The sequence below is a fragment of the Plecotus auritus genome, assembly GCF_963455305.1.
Source record: "Plecotus auritus genome assembly, chromosome: 9".
Taxonomy (NCBI): Eukaryota; Metazoa; Chordata; class Mammalia; order Chiroptera; family Vespertilionidae; genus Plecotus; species Plecotus auritus.
The window spans coordinates 140,337,128-140,359,179 of NC_137783.1; the positions used below are offsets into that span (position 1 = coordinate 140,337,128).

At 55.1% G+C, this 22,052-nt stretch overlaps 1 protein-coding gene across 1 annotated transcript in view; it reads left to right on the top strand.

Annotated features, from left to right (window-relative positions):
- Positions 1-313: 313 nt before the first annotated feature.
- The window catches only part of ALX4 (ALX homeobox 4), a gene marked incomplete at both ends in the record, with an annotated part of 33,132 nt that continues 11,393 nt past the window's right edge, over positions 314-22,052 (top strand). The window contains one exon of the mRNA XM_080640833.1: positions 314-764. Coding sequence (XP_080496959.1) covers positions 314-764 — 451 coding nt within the window. The remainder of the gene's footprint in view (positions 765-22,052) is intronic.

Below are 22,052 nucleotides of genomic sequence, written 5' to 3' on the forward strand. Positions count from 1 at the left end.
TCCTGGGCCAGCTGTGGAGGGGAGGAGGGAGAGGCGAGAGTAAGAGAGGGAGGGAGGGGAGAGAGAAAAAGAGGGAGGGAGGAAGGGAGGGAGGGAGGAGGAGGAGAGAGAGAGAGAGAGAGAGAGAGAGAGAGAGAGAGAGAGAGAGAGAGAGAGAGAGAACGAGCGCGCCCAGGAGGGGAGGAGGGAGAGGAGCCAGCAGGCCCGCCCGGAGCGCACAGCCTCCTCGCTTCTCCAAACTCCCGGCCAGGGCGCGCGGTGGCGTCCTCGCGCTCTCCCTCGCGCCCCCGCCCGCCGCCCGCGCTCGCCAGGCATGAACGCTGAGACCTGCGTCTCTTACAGCGAGTCGCCGGCCGCTGCCATGGACGCCTACTACAGCCCGGTGTCGCAGAGTCGGGAGGGCTCATCACCTTTCAGGGCATACCCCGGCGGCGATAAGTTCGGTGCCACTTTCCTGTCCGCCGCCGCCAAAGGGCAGGGATTCGGGGACGCCAAGAGCCGGGCTCGCTACAGCGCGGGGCAGCCGGACCTGGTGGCGCCCCTGGAGAGTGGCGCCGGGGCGCGGGGCTCCTTTAACAAGTTCCAGCCCCAGCCACCCGCACCGCAGCCGCCGCAGCCGCAGTCACAGCCGCAGCCCCAGCCGCCGGCGCAGCAACCGCATCTCTACTTGCAACGAGGCGCCTGCAAGACGCCCCCGGACGGCAGCCTCAAGCTCCAAGAAGGCAGCGGTGGCCACAACGCGGCCTTGCAGGTCCCCTGCTATGGTGAGTGCACGTGCGGGTCCCTCGAGGCTGGGGACCCCGGGGCCCGTGGCTTCGGCGCCCTCGAAACCTATCAGGCTTACGGGAGGCAGGAGTTGTTGGGCTGAGGAGGTGCGGGCCGAGCAGCGGGCGACTCCCGGTAGAGAAACGGGGATCCGCTGCTCCCAAAGGATCGAGAGCTCCGTCTTGCCCCTTCATCTCTACCGTCGCCAAGGCCAAGGAGCGTTTGGCTGTTAAACCCGACTTGGAGTTTGTTTCATCCCCTCTTTGCTGTTTCCCCAACCACTCGCTTTGCGCTGCCTTCGGGCCCGGCTCTGAAGCGGCTGTTCCGCACCGGCTCCAGGCGTGTGGCGGCAAACAGTTGCGGCTCAGCGCCCGGGCGCAGGGTTCCAGGCAGCCAAGGCCTCGCTCCCCGCCGGCCTGGAGGCTCCTCTGGCGGCGCCACAGGTGGGAGCGTCGCAGGTGCGGAGCGCAGTCGTTGGAGCGCGCCTGGGATGCCATGGAACAGGGACGCCACACGGATTCGGGTCCAGAGTCGCCTGGGGCCGCGGAAGACCCGAGTCCAGTGGCCACCCGAACGCCGCTCGCCGCCGAGAGGTGGACCGGCCAGGGTTCCGGAGCGTTTCTCTCTAGGCCAGCCGTGAAACAACGGTTTAGGGGTGACCGCAGGGAGGCAGAAAGCCGAAGATCTGGAGGGGGCTCAGTGCTGGGGGAAGAGGGACGTTTCTTGGTACTGATTTGGGGCCACAGGGAACCGAGGCCTGAATGACCTCTAGGCCCCTGGGCTCCCGGAGCTCAGCGGCCATCGTGGAGAAGAGGGCCTCTCTCAAGGGCGGCCTGGGCCAGAGCAGCAAGGAGCCTAAGCCCTGTTTTCCACAGACTGGGAATTGGGGAGCCCCCAGCTCAGAGCGATGGAAACGGAGAGGGAGGGGAAGTCTTCTCTGGACTAGGAACTGTAGGTACACAGTCTCCCCCTGAGGCCTTCAGGCAGGGCCCTGGAGATGGGCGGGTGCTGACAGGGCAGCGGCTTTGGCTGAGCTGATCCAGGCCAGATGGAGAGGCACCACGCCGGGGACCGAAGTGGGACATGGTGGAGGCCTTAGGAGAGCAGCCCATGGCAAGCACTTTCTTGCACTCGAACGGGCTCTCCCTCAGGCTCAGAATTAGTTCATTAGGTGGTTGTTGACACACACAAAAATTCCCACAATCATACCCCTGTCTACACTTGCATTCTATACACGCACACAACCTCTTCCTCAGGAGCCAACGTGGACACACATCAGATACACTCACTCATGTGGCCTCGCACACTCCCAAACCCATAGGGCAGGACCGAGAGCAGATGTAGAAGGATCTGGTGGCCTTTCCCCACTTCCTCCACCTTCCTGTTGGAACGAGATCAGGCATTCAGATCATAGCCGCTCACAGCTCACACAGGTGCTCCTTCCACTCTCAGCAGCCGGCTTTCCGCCCTGTCCCCATGCACTGGCCTGCCTCCTGGCCTCTCCCAGGGCCCTCCTCATCCATGACAGTTGGGACTGTTAAGTGAGAGCAAGTCACAAACTGGGGGCCCTATGGAGGTGCATTGTGCAACCCCAGGAGACTCCCATGCTCTCTCTTCCCCTGCACCGGGTTTTCATGGTTTAAAGAAATTCGCCGGTGAGGCTGCTGAAGAGGCTTACACTTTAGGCCAGTGGTCGGCAAACTCATTAGTCAACAGAGCCAAATATCAACAGTACAACAATTGACATTTCTTTTGAGAGCCAAATTTTTTAAACTTAAACTTCTTCTAACACCACTTCTTCAAAATAGACTCGCCCAGGCCGTGGTATTTTGTGGAAGAGCCACACTCAAGGGGCCAAAGAGCCGCATGTGGCTCACGAGCCGCAGTTTGCCGACCACGGCTTTAGGCAAAGAGAGATCCCACGTGGCTTCCACGTTCTTCTTTAGAAGATGCCTTCAGGTCCAGAGGAAAAGAGATAAGGGCGGGCCCCCTCTGAGCACCCCCTCTGAGCCCTACTGGGCCTTCACATGCCAGCTTGGCCCTTCCTCTACTTGCATTAGCCACTGGGGCCGCCCACAGTGTGACCTGAGAGCAATAACTCCCCCACACCCCAGTCCTCATCTGCATCGTGGGGAGATAATAGGAAGGCCTTATTGGGTGGTAAATGTCCCCGACAGAGAGCGGAGAGAGCAGAGTCTAGTCCACCCTCTTCCACATTTCCATCATGGGGAGTGGGGGGAGGAGAAGGCTCTGTGCAGCTGGGAACCTCTAAGCACCCAATTCTGAGGACAGGACAGGCGCCTGCCCCCGCTGTGGGCAAAGCCATAAGCTGAAGGCTGGGACGAAAGGCAGCCTGAATCGCAGACAGGGCCCACTCCCTGGCTGCCGGCGGAGGAAGCACTACTCAGGGCAAAGCCACAAACAACCAGCAGCTCTTTCTTCTTTTCCTCCTCTCAGCACCGCGTTTCCCTGCCGGGAGGAGCTCTCTGGTCCTTGTACAAAAGCGATGGGCACATTAGGTACAAGATCAGGAACCGCAGGCACCAAGAGGTGAGGCTCTGCCCTTTCCAGTGGCGGCCGGGACAAGAGCCTCTGGGGTAGATTCTCTAGACTGCCAGCAAGGAGGGAAACTGAGGCACGTGCTGACAGCTGTTCTCTCCCTCACTTGTCAGACCGTGTGTTCAAAAGGGGAGAAATGAGGTTCGAGGAAAAAGCCTCGGGATGTTCCGGGGAGCTTGGGGAAAGTGGGGGCAGACAGGGCCCCAGCACTGATGCTTGGCTGACCTCGGACCCGACCTCAGGTAGCTGCCACCTCGCACCCTCCTCCCCAGCTCTGTTGGTCCGGGGCGGAAGCCAGTGACTACATCGAGCTCCAGGCAAGGCTCCGAAGTTTCCTCCCGGACCTCAGCCCTGGGAGCCACTCCCTGAGATCAAGGGGTCCTCCGCCAGTGAGGCGCGGGCCTGGGGGCGGGGGCCGCCGCCTGGACTGTGCGGAGGGAGCGCGGCAGGGCAGCCACCTGGGTCTCCGACAGCGTCTGCGGGATTTTCTCCCAGTCGCCAGAAGTGGAGGTGAGAAACCCTCGCCCTCTCCACCCCTAACCCGGCCTCGGTTTTCCGATCAGCACTGAAAGGGCGACGGGCTCCCGGAGCGGGCAGTCCCGCAGCGCGGACACCTTCGCGCGTTCACTAAGAGCCCATCGGGGTCTGGCCTGCTGCGGTACCGACTTCGCCGGGCTCGTGGGTCTCCGGGCTCTGGGTCAGCACTTCGACCTTCCGAAGTCCCTGCCTATCCTTGTCCCGTTTTTGAGCGCACGGGCCCCAGGAGACTCTCCAGGTTGGAGACTGGACATTTCTCAGCGGCACAAACAGCCCCCTCGCCGCCGCCGGGGTGGGGGCTCAGGAACCTGGCCCTAAAACCCATCCCTGAGCCGCCCCAGGCGCTCCAGGCCCTGCCGTGCTCCCCAGATTCTTCTGGGAGCAGCCCGCTTCCTCTGTCTTTCGCTTTCGATTCGGTGCACGCAGGTTTTCGTTGCTCGCGGATTGCTACCACCCCCGCCCCCCATCCACCGGCGAGGGCAGCGCTCTCCGCACAGAGGTCCCGCCCGAGGCCGCTGGGGCGCCCCTGAGGGCGGGTCCTGATTTGTGGAATTAGAGGCACTGTTTGAACGCTCCGGAGATTTATTTCCCCACGCGGACACAATCACACACCACAAAATGGTCAACTCTGCCCCAATCGGGTGGTATTTGAATTTAGTCAAAGAACCAGCGCGGGTTTTTTGAATGGGACCCAAAAGACGTGGGGAAACCCAGATGTTGGCGGAAGCAGGGAGCTCGTTGGTGGTGTGGGGTGGTCGAGGGGACGCTGGAGCCTGGGAGCTGTGGCATCGCCGACCCCCGTCAATTTTGGAGGAGAGGGAGCGAAGGAAGATGCTTTTAATTTTTTCGTTTTATAATTTCGATAGCCGCCAGCCTGCTCCAACAATCCCGCTTAAACACATACCTTCGTAGATAGGAAAACAGAAGGCCTGGATTAAAGAACGAGTATTATTTTAAATCGATCGATTTGAACAACGTTTTCTTCCTTACGAATAGCTTACACGCAGTGCAGTCCACACAGCTCAGTGGGAAGTTGGAAGAACTGCGTGTGCACAGTGTGTGAGGACCACCTGGATGCTGCTACCCCTGTGTGTGTTGTGTGTATATACACGCGGAAACTTTGGGGGGACATTTTTGGTAAGTTGTTCTAAGAAAATTGCAGCAGAGACCTCGGTGAGCTGGGGACCACGCCTGTGCCAGTCGGTGGCGTTTCCTTCGGGAGGATGACTTTGTATGCCCCGCATTTGCGGGGTCCCCACGCCTCTACGGCAGGAACCCCGCCGCCTCCTCCGCAGCCTGCCGTGCACCGCGGAGATGCCCAAACCGGGAGCGGTGCGCGCTGCGGGCCGGGAGCCGTGGTAGGAAAACAAGTGAAAATACCACACATGCAATCCAGCCGGAGCCCCCGAGGGGACTCTGTTTTGGAGAGAGGCTGGGCGCACTTTTCCAGGGGACCTACCTCTCGTTACCTTGGCCTCAGCCCGTTTCTCTCTTCCCGCAGCTCTGCGCGGGAAGGGCTTTGTTTGGGTGGCACATGGACACATTGAAATTCGCAATGGAAATACTGCAATCTTCGTAGACACCGGGGTGAGGGGAGGTTGGACTCCCGCGTGTTTGGCTTCTCCGCCGACCCCTGGAGCAGGAGCTGGAGGCAGCAAGCGGGGAAAGAAGGGGGAAGCTGCCGGAAGCACCCGCAGGACCGCGGGCATGAAGGGGGAACGTTTGAGGGTGCGCCTTTCTCGCCTTTCTCGGGCGAGCAGGGGGAGCTGGGGGAGAAAGCTTGGCAGGAGATGTTTCCTCCACTAGGAGCTTCAGCGTCCTCAGCTCCCACGACCCCCGGGACCTTGGCCCAGGCACTGTTTTGGGACAGTGAGATCCCAGTCTGGGTCTGGGCCCGCCTGCCAGGCGCCACCTGCCCACGTACTTCCCGCAACAGCTACCGGGTGCGGGGTGCCCGGACTCGCTAAGGTGACAGGGGAGCCAGCAGACTCAGAAACCAAGACAGTGAGGCCCCGGCTACATGGAGGAGTGACATCGCCCAACCGGTGTATTAAAAATGAAAGCCACCCTTGGTCTTGGTCTTGGTCTTGGTCAGGGGCCCTGGGCGCCACACTCCATTGGCTGGTTTGCCCTGGACGGTGAGAAGAGGCCCCTCTTCCAGAAGGAGCCCTTTTGCAGAAAGAGGAGGCACCTCTCTCTAGTCAACAAGCCTCCCCGCCCCCAGCCGCAGGCTGGTGCCTCTCGGAGTTACTGATGCCCCAGGGGACTCCCCTCCAGAGGTGCAGCCCTGTACCTTCTTCTCTGGTCTACAGGTGTGCAAATGAGCGACACCCCCACCTCCATGCAAGATGCTCCTTCCTTGCCCAGTACAGGGGTGCGGGTGGCCTGGGAGCAGCAAACACCATGCTGCTGGGGAGCTGGTATCCCCAGAAAGGCTGACTCGGTGGTGCAGCAGAAGCCCCCATGTGTTCTGGGGGTGTCTCCGGGCCACCCGGCACACCAGACCGGTGCCCACACTACCCCCAGTGCGTTCTGTCTCCTTAGCAAAGACCAGCTTCTCTACCCCATCCCACCCCAGACTGCCAGCACCGAGGAGGAGGAGGAGGAGGAGGAGGAGGAGGAGGAGGAGGAGGAGGAGGAGGAAGCTCTGTGGAAAGAAGAGACAGGCAAAGTGGAGACTCAGAGGAGGGAAAGGCTGGGAGGTGTGTGGGGGGGGCGGGCGATGCGGGGCAGCAGGCAGGTTCCAATTCTGGCTCCAGAGGCAGTTGGGGGGGTGGTCAATGTGGCGCCCATAGCATCTGAAATGCCTTTTAGGAGAGGAGGGTGACTGGGAGATACTGGGTGGGGGTGGGGGTGGGGGTGAAAGAGGCGCCATAGTCCTTCAAGTACCAGTCTTTCCCTGCGCTGGTACTTGGGACCTCCACATAGAGGCTGCTGGGCGCTGGTGAGAAGCCCGTGCGTGCTTCATGGGGTTCAGAAAGCAGATGGCCGAGGAGCGGATTCCCCTTCCAAACCCGGCCGTGGATCATGGGCGTCCACGCCAGGCACCCAGGTGGGGGCAAAGCGGCTGGGCCTCAGCGCGCGCCTCGCGCTGTGATGGAGAAGACGGAGAGGCTGTGGAAGGTTCGGTCCCACACCAAGGTCCAGCTTGACGCCAGCGCCGGCAGGGCGGTCAGCCCTGGGACGGGGGGGGGGGGGGGGGGGGGGGTGGGGGGGGGGCGCGGGGGCGGCGGGCAGGCTGTCTCCAACGTCCTTTCCTGCGCCAGGCATGGCCTTGGGAAAGTCCTTCCTCTCTCTGTCCTGGGTCTGGATTGCAGCGCTGTGAAATGTTGGAGCTTGGACAAGTTTCAAAGACCCTCAACGGGTTTCTGTGCCGGTACCAGTTTGGACCCGCCTTCTCCGTGTTTCCCTGCTCTTCCCACCCGTACATACACTCTTGTCCAGGAGAAATGGGACCGAGTGGACAGAAGAGGCTTCCCAGGAGGCAGAGATGGGCCCTGGGGGCTCCCTAGGGTGTGCTAAAGGCACAGGGACCAAGTGGGCTGCAGTCTTGGGGGGCCACAGTGGGATACAGGCTCTAGGTTCCAGGCTGGGGCTTAAACGTGGAGTGGGGAGCTACGGGGTGTCTTTATGCTCACAAGTGGCCAGGCTCAAGCCGAGGCTCTGGAGTTCCTGGCCCCTCCGGGCCACTCAAGTGCTGTCTCCATCATCTTCCCTGCTCTGCACCCACTGAACACTTAAGCGCAGACCTGGTCCTGGGAGGACAAGCCGAGCACCTGCCTGCTACCCTCTGGCTTACGTCCTTCTGGGAGCATATGTTTGGGCATAGTAAGTGTGTACGGACTGGAAGGGTGACTGAAGAATTGTGTCTCGTTCAGAGTGTGGCTGGAGCATGCGTAGGGCCACCTGTGAGCATATCCCAGGACCTTTGTCGTGAGTAGAGGCCAAGTGGGTGTTCGAGTGTACTAATCTGTGTGCACTCCTGTGTGACAGAAGGGCATGATCCCCAGTGTACATGAACCTCGTGTGCCCAAGGGCACGCACCTACGTACAATGCCAGGGAAACAGTAGTAAGTGCCTGTGCATCACTGCCTGTGCCTTCCCTGCCCCGGGTTGGGGCTCCTCCTGGGGGCTGACTCATCCAGTGGCAGGCAAAGTCTCGCTGTGGCCCATGGGGGTGGCACCCAGACCCCAGCATCTTCCCGGGGCTTCCACAGGGTCCCCCCAACCCACCCACACTGCAGCGAGGCCTCCCCTTGACCCCCAGCTCTTGAGTATACCGTCTGCTCTATGTGGCTCACCCTGGAGAGAAACCATCGTCTGCACCATCTTTTTTGCATGTTGCAGATCCCATTTAGCAGATGAGCAAACTGAGGCCCAACGAGAAATGGGGCCCTGTGAACAGAGTAACGGGAAGGAGGGAACCACTGCTGGGTTCTTTTCCTTTCACTGCTGGAGGTGGAGGAGGAGGAGGGACTTGGGAAAGATCTACTCAGGCTCACCCACTTCCTTCGTTGTAACCCCTCCTGTACGTTGCACACTCTCTGTGCACCAAATACAGTAGATGCTTGTTCCCCCCTCTTTAGAAATAGGGCAACTCCACCACAAATTCCTGGAGATTGCAGTGGCAACAGGAGAATACCCATGGAGTCCCTGGGGGGTTGCAGGTACTCATCCTACCTGTGACCGGACCGGGCTGGAACCCCTGCTCTCTGCCTGGCTTCCTGGGCCAGGATTTCTTTCCGACGTGGTGGAAACCATGAGGGCTTGTGCCTGAGGGGTTAACTGAGGCCACGTGACTGACCTCCTCCTCTCTCAGCTGACCATGTGCCTGGCCCAGAGCCTCAGTGGTGTCCAGGAGCCCTGGTACTGCCCACCCACACACAATGGGTCCTGGTGTCAGGTGGGGTGTCCCACCTAGTGTTGGGAGAGGCCCCAGACGTCTACTGGCCCAGAGGTCCTGTTTCACAGAGGAGAGGACTGAAGTTCCTGATTCCACTCTCTCATTGCTCACCAAACTTGGCCCGTCACTGTGCCAGGCCTTGTGGGGGATTCCGAGAAGCGCCGGGGTGGGGCAGAGGATAGTAACTTAGCGGTTCCAGTGCATCAGGCAATGCTGGAATGGGGAGTCCTGGCTCAGGCTGGCAGAGGAGGGCAGCTTGGGTGTGTAGTGGTGGGAAGGGCTGTCCGCCCGCCCAGCGTGTAGCTCCTTACAAGTCCCCCCGCCCCCCTGGTGGGCATCATCTTGCCCAGGAAGGGGAGGTCTCAAAGAAGCTGAAGGAGGCTGGGAGTCGCCTCAGGCCCACTGGATCTTTTCTGGTAGCTGAAAAGCCCTTGCTGCTTCTCTCCTTTCTCCTCGCACCCCCCACCTCCCCGCTCCCCCATGCCTTCTTTGGAGATCAAGAGACTCGAGTTCAAGTCCTGGCTTTTCCATGGAAATAGCCATGTGTCTTTGGAACAATCCCCTTATTTCTCTGATTTCACTCCTATTTTTTCATTTGTAAAACGGGGCAGTTTGGGCCTATCCTATGAGGAAGGGGAGCGAGGGGTGTTGGTGCAGAGAGGTACGGTGCCTGCAGGATCTTCACAGAAGAGGGGACTGAAGTGCCTGATTTCATGAGAGCGGAGAAGGTCCGTCAGGTAGCCTCAGTTAACCCCCTCAGGTGCATCCTGCAAGGTCAAGTTCTTTATGGGGGAGGACGAAGGGCCCCACCCCCTCTCTTTATTGATCCCCTCCCCTCTGAAGCTCTCAATCTGTTCTCAGTATACATGAGTCTATCTCTACTTTGTTTATTTGGTTCATTAGCTTCCACATATAAGTGAACTAAAAATATTTCCATCCTCTCTTCCTTTCTCCTTCATTTGAATCAAGGCCTGTGGGGAGAACCTGACATCTCCTCTCCCCGGAGGCCCTGAAGAGCTCTGTTCCACTTTCTGTCCCTAGGAATTTTCCCGCTCTAGGTATCTCATAGACGTGCGATCATGCCAGCCATGCTTGTCTGTTTGTGTCCGGCCATTTGTATATCTTCTTTGGAGAAAAGTCTATTTAAGTTCTTTGCCCATTTTTTGGATGGGGTTGTTTTGTTGTGGTGGTGGTGGTGGTGGTTGAGTGGTAGGAGTTCTATTCTGGATATTAATCCCTTATCAGATATGTGATTTGCAAATATTTCCACTCATTCTGTGGGTTGTCTTTTAACTCTCCAGATGGTGTCCTTTAAATGCAAAAAGGTTTTAAATTGGATGAAATCCAATTCATTCGTTTTCATTTAGTTTCCCGTACTTTCTGTGTTATATCCAAGAAATCATTGCTCACGCCAGCATCATGAAGAAGTTCCCTCGGTTTTCTTCTAAGAGTTTTATAATTTTGCCTCTAAAGTTGAGGTCTTTGGTCCATTTTGAGTTAATTTTTGCCTAGAGTATAAGATAAGGGTCCAACATCATTCTTTTGCATGTGGATATTTGGTTTTCCCAGAACCATTTGTTGAAAAGACTGCCCTTTCTCCATTGAATGATCTTTGTCAAAAACCAACTGGCCATACATTTGAGAGCTTATTTCTAGGCTCTCTGTTCCGTCCCATCGGTCTGCCTGTCTGTCCCTTGCATGCCTTCTTAGGTAAAGTCCAGAATCCCAGAAAATGGGGAACCTCGAAAGTCAACCTGTCCACCCCCCCTCACCTCCAGGCCAGGGACTGACAGGTCAAAGAGATTCAGCTCGGGGACACATTTATTTCCCAGGAACCAGGCTGGTGAGAAAGGGTGGAAGACAGACCCCCCCCCCCCTAGGCCTCTGGCTGGGCCCCCAGCTGGTTCAGAGCCTCCATGTACATCAGCTGACCCAACCCTCCTGTGAGAACTTGCTTCTGGGGGAGATTCTCGGTGCTCTTCGGGCCCACACACCTGACAAGCCCACATTTGGGACCTACTCCCTTAGGTAGGATGACCCCAGAGCCCCCTCTGTGGAGCTGGAGGAACTTCAGGAGGGAAGGCCTCTGTCCACGCCCCCCCCCCCCCCACTCCAGCATGTTGCCCTGTGAATATAGTCGCTCCCCTTATCCATGGAGGGTACATTCCAAGACCCCCAGTGGATGCCTGAAACTACAGATAATACTGAACCCTACATACACTATGTTTTGTCCTATGCATACACACCTATGATGACGCTTATAAATTAGGCACAGTAAAAGATTAACAACAATAATAAAATAGAACAATAATAACAATATACTGTAATAAAAGTTATGTGAATGGCTTGGGGGCCATTATTAAGTAAAATGAGGGTCACAGCACAAGATTTTACCACACTGCTCAGAAGGGCGCACCATTTAAAATGTATGAATTATTTCTGGAATTTTCCATTAAATATTTTTGGGCCTCTGCTGCCCACCGGTAACTGGAAGTGTGGAAAGAGGGGCCGTGGATAGAGGGGCCGGTGATAGAGGACTGCTTGAGCCTGTCACCCAGCGGGTGCCCAAAGGCAAACTTCAGGCACAGTTTCTAGTATTCCTAGAATCTTCTAGAAACTTCGTTCTTTCCCCAGTTGGGCTAGAAGGCTGCCTAAAACTTCAGGGGCCTTTGGTTTGGGGAGGCTGGTGTAGCCGGGACCTGGAAACAGATTTCCGCTTGTGCACTTGGCAGATTGGTTGAACTTTCCCCTTAGTTTCCTTATCTCTAAAGTGGGGATAAGAATACCCACCTTTCAGGAATATTGAGAGGATTAATAAGGGAACGTGGGCAAGGAGCTCGGGACAGTTCCTAAAACAGATCAACGTTAGCCGTCACTGTCCAGGGGATTTTGCGGGAACTCCGACTGTGTCAGTCTGGTCAAAACTGTAACAGACCGTTATCGTTGACCTCAATGCATAAAATTGGAAAATTATTACTTGAGCTACACTGTGTGGTTAACAAAATCTTTTCAAATATGGATGAGTGATGAAAGGAATGAGGCTGGCTCGCTGCCTCACACGAGGGCAGGAGGGATCCAAGTCCCGGGAGGAGCACCCCCAGGCCCCTCAGATCCTACAGCGCCCCCCGCCCCCGCCGCCCCACCTTGTACCCAGGCAGTGTGAGTGAATGTCTGTTCTATGTGTTCATCTGGCCTCCACCTTCAGACCAGAAGGCCCCAGGGCGAGGCTTGTGCGGTGTTCATCTCTGCGTGGGCACAGCTGGGCACAGAGAATGATGGGGGTTCTGCACCTTCTCTGGGCCCCAGCTTGCCCTGCTGTGATTAGGGATCATCTGCTCAGGGTCGCCCAGGGGCCAGGCCTGGACTGGGATCTCTCACTGAAACCTTTTGGGCGGTGTTAGCAGCCCCGATTTACAGATAAAGAAGGCAGAGAGCCACCCAGGGCCACTGTCCCTGCTGTGAACTCAGCTCAGGCCCCCTAGCCAAAGTCTGGGCCTTTTCCTCCCCACGCCTCTGCCCTGGGGCTGATGCCCACTGCCTGGGTGGCCTCACGCCTGTGCCCATCAGACAGGACCAAGCACAGGAGAGAACTCGGTAAACTGTGGCCTGGAGCGCACCTGGGAGGGCTTGTCAGTACACAGCACACCGCCTCCCTCCACCGCAGACATGGCCACGCATCCTGACTGCCCAGGCCCCACCTCCGCCTTCTTCCAGAGCCTTCCTCAGAACCAGCCCAGGGCTGCTCCCACGCGTGGGGAGGAACCGACAAACTCCTCCCCAAACTTCTGATCACGGACCACGTGAAATGGCCTCCTGGTCAGCTGAGCATCAGCGTCTGGACCCACTTGGAGAAGCACTGCCTGAGCCCACATGGTCCCGAGTCACAGAGCTCTGTTTCTGGACTGGCCGCTCGCTGCTGTCCCTCCCACCCCCAGTCTCGGGTGGTATGAAGGGGGCACAGGACGCTCCCACGGAGAAACTGGTGCTTGAGCACTTACACGTTCGCGCGCCCACGTGAGAAAGTGGCCCAGGTGTCGCCAGGAATGTAAGTGGGAGCGAGGTTTCTGTAAGTCGTTCGCAGCTGACCTGAGCTCCGTCCGCTGGCCCGTGAGCCCCCTGTGCTCAATGCAGCGATTAAAACGACAGTTCCCATTGCGTGGTTGTGCCTTCACGCTGCCACCTCAGTCAGTCCAAGTATGTTTATGTGAGGGTCTTCCTTAAAAATAAACCAGAAGGTTGTTTTTTTCATCTTTATTGTTGAAAGTATTACATAGGTCCTCCTTTTCCCCCCATTAACCTCTCCCCGCCTGCTCCCATCCTCCCCGCCCTCCCCCCAGGCCCTCCCCACCCCATGGTCTGTGTCCGTGGGTTATGCATATATGCCGACAAGTTCATTGGTTGATCTCTTCCCACCCACCCTCCCCTGCCTTCCCTCTGAGGGTCAACAGTCTGTTCATGCTTCCGGGTCTCTGGGTCTATTTTTGCTCATCAGTTTATTTGGTTCATTAGATTAAACAGGACGTTTTTAAAAATATGGAACAAAATAAGTGAACATCTGATTTTCACAGCGGTGACAAATGCTTCCCCCCCTTTAGTCTTTGTTGCATCGATGTGCAATGGGCCCTGATTGAAGGGGCCCCGGGCGCCTTTGGACAGATGCCTGTGAATGTCCACGGCAGCTGGACCGGATGGGGAATCTGAGCTGAGGAGAGCGCACCTGGGGAAGGAGGCACGCGTGGGATGAGACGGTTACAGGTCGAGTGATTTTGCTCAGCTCTTACAGCTACTCTGGCCTAACTTGTCCCCAAATAATAACTATTAACACATCACAGCCAATTCCCATTGGGAGACACAGTCCTGAGGGGCCGTGTGAGCACTGGGGGGTTGGGGGGGTGTCTCCATATCCTACCTGTAAGGTGTGGGGTGGTGCTGAGCTCTGGGACTTATTGTGGGGGTGAAGGGAGGCTCCCTTTGCCCCTCTGAGAGTGGACCCTACGTGGGTCAGCTCCCCTTCCACTGCCAGGTGCCAGAATCTCCTGCAGGGACTGGAGGCAGGGCTGGGGGATGGGGCCTGGACCGGGCCTGGAAGGTGGTGAAACCTCCAGTGTCTGAGAGGAGAGCAGCTAAGGGCAGTTCGAGTCCCTTAGACTAAGATCACAATGCCCCACCCCAGTAAATATCAGGAAGTGATATTCAACTTTAGCCATCAAGGGGGCTTCTCATGGTGACCCTAAAGCTCAGTGTAGCCCTCTGCAATGGAAATCACTGCGCGGCTCAATCGTATCTCCCGGGGATCCTATGAAGCCTATCTGTGCTCCTCCCAAGAGCCCAGCTCTGTAAGAAAGACACCTCATCGCTGCCCTGAGAGGCGACAGGCACCACGCGGGGCTTGTAGCTGGACCGCTGGGCTTCAGTCCCAGCTCTGCCCCCTCCTAACTCTGTGATCTCAGGCAAGTTATTAAACTAGTCTGACCTCAGTTTCTTCCTCTGCAAAATGGGCAACAACACTGACCTCCTGGGCATCTGGGGAGGATCAGACACAGAAGTGGATGGCTCACCACCGCTCAGACACAAGGGATTATGTTATTGTTGTTTCTATTATTGTCAGCAGCCCTGGTGGGAGGCCCCGAAGGCTTCTCACTGGGTCATTTATGACCAATTTTGGGAGTTGGGAGTGTCCTGTTTTACCAAAAATGGAACATGCCTTGCCAAGACCTCTCTGGTTTTCAACACTCAGTTCAAGGCCATGCATTGCTGAAACTTCTCCCCACCTTTCCCACCAGGACTGCCTGCTCCTCCCTGTGGACCTGCTGTGCCCAGGATGCTCTGACCCATCAGGCCTGGTAACCCTTGGCTTGTCTGTCCCCTCCATGAGGCCATGACTAAGGGGAGGCCCTGGGGAGGTATTCAGTGAATGAACAAGCAGGTGACCCAAGGATTTGATAAATGAAATCTAGACATAGCATGTGGGAGAAGACAGGGAAAAAGAATTCAGGGCATAAGCTGGGGGTGGAGGGGACCTAGGACCGGATGGAGCAGGCCGTGCAGGCTGCAGGCAGGACAGAGGGCCTAAGGGACACTGGCTAGTGGACTTGCTTTCCCTTTCATCCGCCCAATTTCTTAAAAATATTTTTTATTGATTTCAGAGAGGACAGGAAGGGAGAGATCATTGATTGGCTGCCTCCTGCACGCCCCCTCCTAGGGATGGAGCCCGCAACCCCGCATGTGCCCTGACCGGGAATTGAACCCTGACCTCCTGGTTCATAGGTCGATGCTCAACCCCTGAGCCCTGCTGGCCGGGATCCCCAATTTCTTATTGTGATAAAATACACATAACAAATTTACCACCTTCGTCATTTTTAAGTGTGAGGTCAGTGGTATTAAGTGTATTAATAATGTTGTGCAACCATCACCACCACCCATCTCCATAGCTCTTTTCATCTTGTAAAACTAAAACTCTGTATCCCGTTAAACCACAAGTCCCCGCCCCCATCACCCAGCAACCACTACGCTGCTTTCTGTCTCCATGAACTTGACTACTCGAGGTACCTCCTAGGAGTGGAGTCATACAGGATTTGTCTTTTGGTGACTGGCTTATTCCACTCAGCTTGATATCCTCAAGATTTATCCATGTGTCAGAATTTCCTTCTTTGAGGCTGAATAATACTCCACTGTACTGCATACGCCACAGTTTGCTTATCCATCCACCCACTGATGGACACTTGGGTTGTCCCCGTGTGTTAGTTGTCAGTAGGCTTTCTATCTCACCACTTTATTTTTTATACAAGGAAACCTCACTCATTTACTCTAACTGTAGGAAAGCTGAAATTATAATAGGCTCAAAAAAATAAATATATTTTTAACTAAGTTCCAACAGTAGCTTGACCTCAGGGAACAAAATACTGCCTCCTGCAGGCCTCAGAGGAGCTGTATGGGGACCGTGTGCTCTGAGCTGCCAGACGCTTCTGTGACAGTGAAGGTTTCCGAAGGGCTGGGGAGGAAGTCTTGTTCCCAGAATTGGCATCTACCTTGTCATTTTAATGACAAAATCACAAGAGGCTGTGGACGGTGAGGGGTAGGTAGGAGGTTGCTAACTAAACTCCAGTCTGGGTCCTGTTCAGAGGATTACCAATATGGGTTCCGAAGTAGGATTCCTGGGTAAAGTGGTTTTTCCTCATTTATCCACATTCTTCTTTAAAACAAATTTTTGTATTAAGGTAATTTCAGACTTTAAGAAAAGGTACAAGTACAAAGAATTCCCAGATGCCCTTTACGCCAATTCCCCCAATTTAATATTTCATCATATTTGCGGTATCAATCTCTCTTGCATTCTATGTATATATTGTATGTGTATTCATAATATGCATATAAATATAACACATGTATTATTTTCTTATGACCTTCTTAAGAGAACGTTGCAGACATAATGCCTCTTTACCTCTCAGTACTTCAGTATTTGGTAGAAAATGAATGCAAACCAAGACATAATGTCAGGGAGAGAAGAAGAAAGAGTTATTTGGGTGTAAGCTGGGGGATGCTGGAGACCCTGAAAACAAGTCCCGAGACAAGGTATTGGCCCACATTGGTGATCCCAGGCGTCACAGGTTCTATCAGCGCCAGCACTGAAGGTGGGCCGTGATGGGGCCGATGTAGAGGCATCTGCAGGGAGCCATTCTCCTGAGTCCCAGTCTTTTTCGCGTCCTCCTTGACCTGATTCCTGGTGCCATGTCCCACACAGCGTATCTACCCCAGGAAGGTCCAGAGGAAACGCCCAGGCTTTGGGTTCAGACCCTAGCTCTGCCTCTTATCAGTTGTATGTTCTTAGACAAGTCATGTACTCCCTCTGGCCTCAGTTTCTGGGCCTGTGGAATGGGGATATTTCACAAAGTGGTAAAGAGTCAGTCACAGTGACAGTGATGGATGATAGGTGTCCTAGTACTGGGTAAAGCATGGAGCGCAGTTCCTGGTTTTCAGGGAGAGCTCAGTGCTCATTCGGTTTCCTTCCTTGGCTCTGGGAAGCCCCCTCCATCCTCTCAACCAGAACAAGACCCCCCACCCCCTTGTGCAGGAAGAACAGAGAGAGCTTCTGTCTGCAGCCCAGTCTCTGCTGAGTCTCCCTTGGGAAGAACCCACAGAAGAGTTGGCATCAAATCTGCCAGCCACATGGAAAGCCAACCAGGCAAAACACCAGGGGCCCTGGGGAGGGGGTGCATTTCTCAGCTCATTTGCAAGTAGCTGGAGAGCCAGGACTCCCGGGCTCTGCAAGGGAGGCAGCTCGGGAATAAAGGGAGCTCAGGGCAGGCTGCTACTCGGCGCCAGTGACATTCGAAGGCTTCCTCTCTCTGAGCATGTTTTCCTACCTCTAAAATGAGGATGCTCAGACCACCATGGGGACATTTTGAGAGGATCAAAATGCGAAAACCCTTAGAACTAGAGGAGGAAATGGCTCCATGGGGAGGAGCAGGGACCCACCTCACCCAACTGTGCCCCTTGTCGTGCTAGGACAACAGCAGGCACATAGCAGGACTGAGTAACTACTTGCTTGGCAAACCCTCCCAGGTAGGGCATGCGTCTTCAACCAAAGTTATAGAAATTTCATCAGAGGACTGGGGCCCTGAGGCACCACCTTTGCCCAGAGGAACTTTCTTGGGACTGCAGTGCCTCCTGGTGGCCAGTATGAGCAACTGCAGCCTTGATTCTGGTCACCTGGGAGTGTGGCCCTACTACCTTCTGGCAGGGGCCAGGGACCCCACCCTGGGGTGAGCAGAGCACCCCAAGACCCAGTGACGCCTCCTCTTGGCTTCCTACAGAGGCTGTTCCCTCTCCACAACCCTCCCCCACGCCCCACTCTCTGGCTAAGATCTGAACAATACTGATTGAGCTGAGGAAACAGAAGAGCCGAGAGTTTTGTTCCGGACCACAGAGGCTGCGGGGCCACCTTTGGTCTTCATGGCCTGCCCTGTGGCTGGTTTTCTTGCGCCCCATCGTTCCACAAGGTCTGCTTTCCCACCCCGATGCCGCAGCCACCCCCCACAAGCAGTGTGTGCCGAGGGACCAAGGCCTGGGTCGCTTTTCTATGGAGCCCTTGTTACCCTCAGCAGGGCGGACAGAGTTGCCCCGGTGCCACCAAGGACAGGAGCGTAGGCGCTGGCTCAGGACCCAGCAGCGCATCTGAGAGGCCCGGCTCTGAACTCTCCTGAGCTCCATGGGGGCGCCGCCCCATGAATCAGCACTCGCAGGCAGGGAATTCAGTGCTAAAGAGGGGAGCCCACCCTAGGAATCAGGCTGGGAGAAGGGGTCACCTTGGAAACCCAACAGAAGCAATTCACAAAAATAAACCCAACAGAAGCAATTCACGACAAATACAAGGTTTAACTTCACTGGTTATTTCAGAAATGTAAACGCAAACAAAATTTCGCTTTTATCCATCACACTGGCAAAGATTTAAAAACAGTAAGGCCCTGCAGCAGCGGGCACCCTGCTGGTCACTGAGGAAGTGGGCACATTTTTAGAAGACAGTTCGGCCGTGTCCTCCGAGGTCTTAAGGTGTGTGCATGATTTAACTCAGTATTTCTAGTGCTTGGAGCTTCCTCTAAGGAAACCACGAGTGTACTGAGGGTTTACTGATAAGGATGGTCATCACAGGCCTGTGATAATTTCAGAGAGTCAGAAACCCAACAGTAGAGGATTGATAAGATAAAATAGAGTTTGTCTATGTGGTGAAATACTATGCAGCCATGAAAAGGGATGTGGTGGAAGAATATAGAACAGCATGGAAAGATGTACAGGATAGACTTAGGTTAAAAAAGACATACAGAAAATAGGGTCTGTGTGTGTGTGTGTGTGTGTGTGTGTGTGTGTGTGTGTTATCCAAGAGGCCTCAGAGTCTGGAGGGGCCCGGTTTGTGAGGACGTGGCCAATGCCCACTGCAAAAGGGGACTTTCTCTGAAGCTTCTCCCCTTCCTCCACCCCATTCCATGTCCCTCCTCCCAAGATCCCACAGCAGCGTCCAGCAGGCATCACTGATGGCTGCTTTCAAATAGCATTTTAAAGTGATAAAAGCAATTCCTGTTTATGGTAGGATAAACAGAAAATTAATTCAAACCATAAAAAAAGGAACAAAATTAACCCATATACCTGTGTTTTTACCTCTGGAAACTTCTAGTATTTTCTAAGGACAGATACTCCACCCACCCACCCCCTTTCCCCACCTCTCAAATGAGATTTACTTAATATATGATGAACGTTTTTCCAAGTACTAAAATGCTATTCTTCTATAATGTCAGTTTCTTTCATTTGTTCATCAAATGTTTATTGAACACCTACTACGTGCCAGCCACAATGCTAGGCAATAGAATGAAGGTCAACAAAACAAATATATTCAGATATACTCCCTATTTTATGGAAGGGAGAGAGAGAGACTATAAACAAAGGGGGAAAAAACAAAATAAATACGTAATAATGTGTGTCGAATGCCAAGAAAGAAATAGTCTGCAGGGGAAAGATCTTCCATTTCTGGAACCACCGTCCTTGATTTAACCAATGTCCTTTCCCAGACATCCCGGTTATTTTCAGGGTTTCTGTGTAATAATGCCACGATGAACTTTCTCTCTAGTTAATTCTTTGTGCTCATCATAATCATTCCTTTAGGATAAATTCCTAGAGGTGGGATTACTGGGTGAAGACCTACAAACTTGTCACTTGCTTAGTTTCCCTTTGTGTATTTAAACACAATTCTGTACTTTCTTTACTCACATCTCTTTTATTTTTAAAATAAGATGCTGTAAAATTTAAATTTGGGGGGGGGTGTAAGTTTTATGAATTTTAACACATTCCTGTACAGATTGGGATACCGGATGGGTCCACACACCGGTGTCACCCTTTGTGGTCAAACCCATCCCCTTCCCCGACTCCGGCCACCAGCGGTCTATTCTCCGTCCTGACACTGTCGCCTTCCCCAAATGCCATCCGATAAATAAGCGCAGGGATGCGTTACGTTCATTTCGAGACTGGCTGCTCTTGCAGACCATAACCTGCCTTTGAGAGTCAGCCCCGCCACTGCTTGTATCAACACGTGTTCCTTTTATCCCTGACCAGTACCCCATCACAGAGCTGCACCACAGTTTGCTCAGCCACCCACAGTTGGGTTGTTTCCAGTTTTGAGGCGATTATGAGCAAAGCTGCTCTAAACATTGCATGCAGATTTGGTGCCCCCCCCCACCACCACCACCCATCCGCCTGAAAATGTCTTCGTTTCTTTCGGGCAAATGCCTGGCAGTGCGACTGCTGGGTCGTGTGGTCAGCATATGGCTCTGACACGGCCACACTGTGCCCACCAGCGACGGGAGAGTTCCAGTTGCTCCGTGTCCTCGCCAACACTCGGCACCGTCAGGTTCTGATTTCCATTGCAGTGGGTGTGTAGTGACATCTCCCGGGGCTTGTCGTCTGCCTTTCATGGTGGGCAATACGCCGAGCGTGTTGCATGCTTATTTGCCACCTGTGTGAAGTGTCTGTTCACATGCTTTTCCCACTGTTTTTGTTTTCTTTAAACATCACTGTTACCTGAACTCCACAGCTTACTCAGGTGTCACTAGCGTCCCCTAATGTCCTCTTACTGTTCCAGGCCCATCGAGGAGACCAGCTGGCACTGAGTCCTCTGGTGTCCTTAGCCCTGTGGTCGGAGACAGTTTCTCAGACTGCCCTCGTCCGGAGAAGCATTTAGGGCTGGGGCTGGGGCGTGTAGGTGAACAGGAGCGCTGCGTCACCTGGTGGCTGGCTGGCCCAAGCACCTGCGCCTCCGCCCACTGTCCTCTGCAGGTGGGCAGCTCCGTGGGGCAGGGACACTGCCCCCACTGGTGCCCTCGGAACAGGCTCCATGCGTGCTCGCTGAAATGCCACTCCTTCAGCCTTCCTAATCGGGCCTGGGGCTAAACTAGGGCCGTCAAGATGAGCTCTGGACAGAGCCCGGTGGCAGAGGAGGTAGGCCGGGGTTGTGATCGATGGGTAACCTTTGACCTCCACCCCACCCCCACACGACTGTTTGGACAGCAGTGGGTTTAGTCACTGCCCTTTAAATAGCATGAAAGGGCCTCACGCTGGCCTGTTTTGTTTAAGGAGATTACATCGGCGCTGTGCACTCTGCCACAGGGGGTGTGAGGCCGTTCACCCGAGAACAGAGCGAGCAGAGCGAGTGGCATGTCCCCTCAAAGCAGATGTTTGGAGGAAAAATAGATGTAATCAAAACCAGAGAGGATACAATTACTCAGACCCCTTAGACATACACTCCATATGCAAGGGCCTAGGCACAACTACACACACACGCACAGTCACACACACACACACACCACCCATGTCCATACCCACCCATGTGTATGTGCAGGATAATGCTTGCTTACACATACCCACATGCAATAGCACACACATCCCACTTGCCTGCACAAGTGCGCACGCTCTGCAGGCAAGTACACATCGGTCCCCACGCCCCCACACCCATTCACAACTGCGGCCGTGCCTCACGCCCGAGGGAGCACTCCGGGCCCATGGAAGGAGAACCCACACAGAGGCGCCCGGCACCCTCTCCCCAAATGGCTTCAGAAGTCCCTTCTCCTTCAACCACAGTCATAACACATGCTCTTTAAATCCTAGTCATAAAAAAGATTCGCAGTCACCTTTGGAAACCTCTCAAGGGCTTTCACGTCAAACAAAGGTCAGGCTAGATTAGAGTGACGCCTCCGGGTTGAAACAGGACAAGTGGGCAGAGGGTAAGGGGATGAAGAAAGCTTTCCTATTTCTCGAAACCCAATAGCCAGGATGGTCCAGCGGCGGACCCGGCGGCTCCCAGAAGAGGCTCAGGCCTGAAGGAGCTCAGGCAGAGGCCCCCGGGCCCTAGGGGCCGCTGATTAAGAACAGACCCTTGAACTGAAAGCTCCCACTTCATCAGAAGCGGGCGATGGAAGTAGCATTTACCTCGGGTTGTCTGAAGGGCAGGCGGTACCGCCATGGCCACCAGGGCCTGCGCACCTTCCGTGGGGCCCGCGGTGCTCATGCTACATGTCTTAGGCACCTTACGTGATTCTTCTGGGTGGCCTGGGGGTCATTTCCATATCGGGACATTCCACGGGGAAGATGCAGATCAGGATTTCAGTGTATTGGGCCCCACAGCCGGGGACAAAGCCCACTGTGGAAGGGGTGTCAGCACAGCACGGGACCTGCCTCAGGGAGGGCTGGGGAGGAGCCCAACCCGCAGGTGCAGGCCGGTGACCTGGCCCCAGGTAGGGCTTGCTGCTCC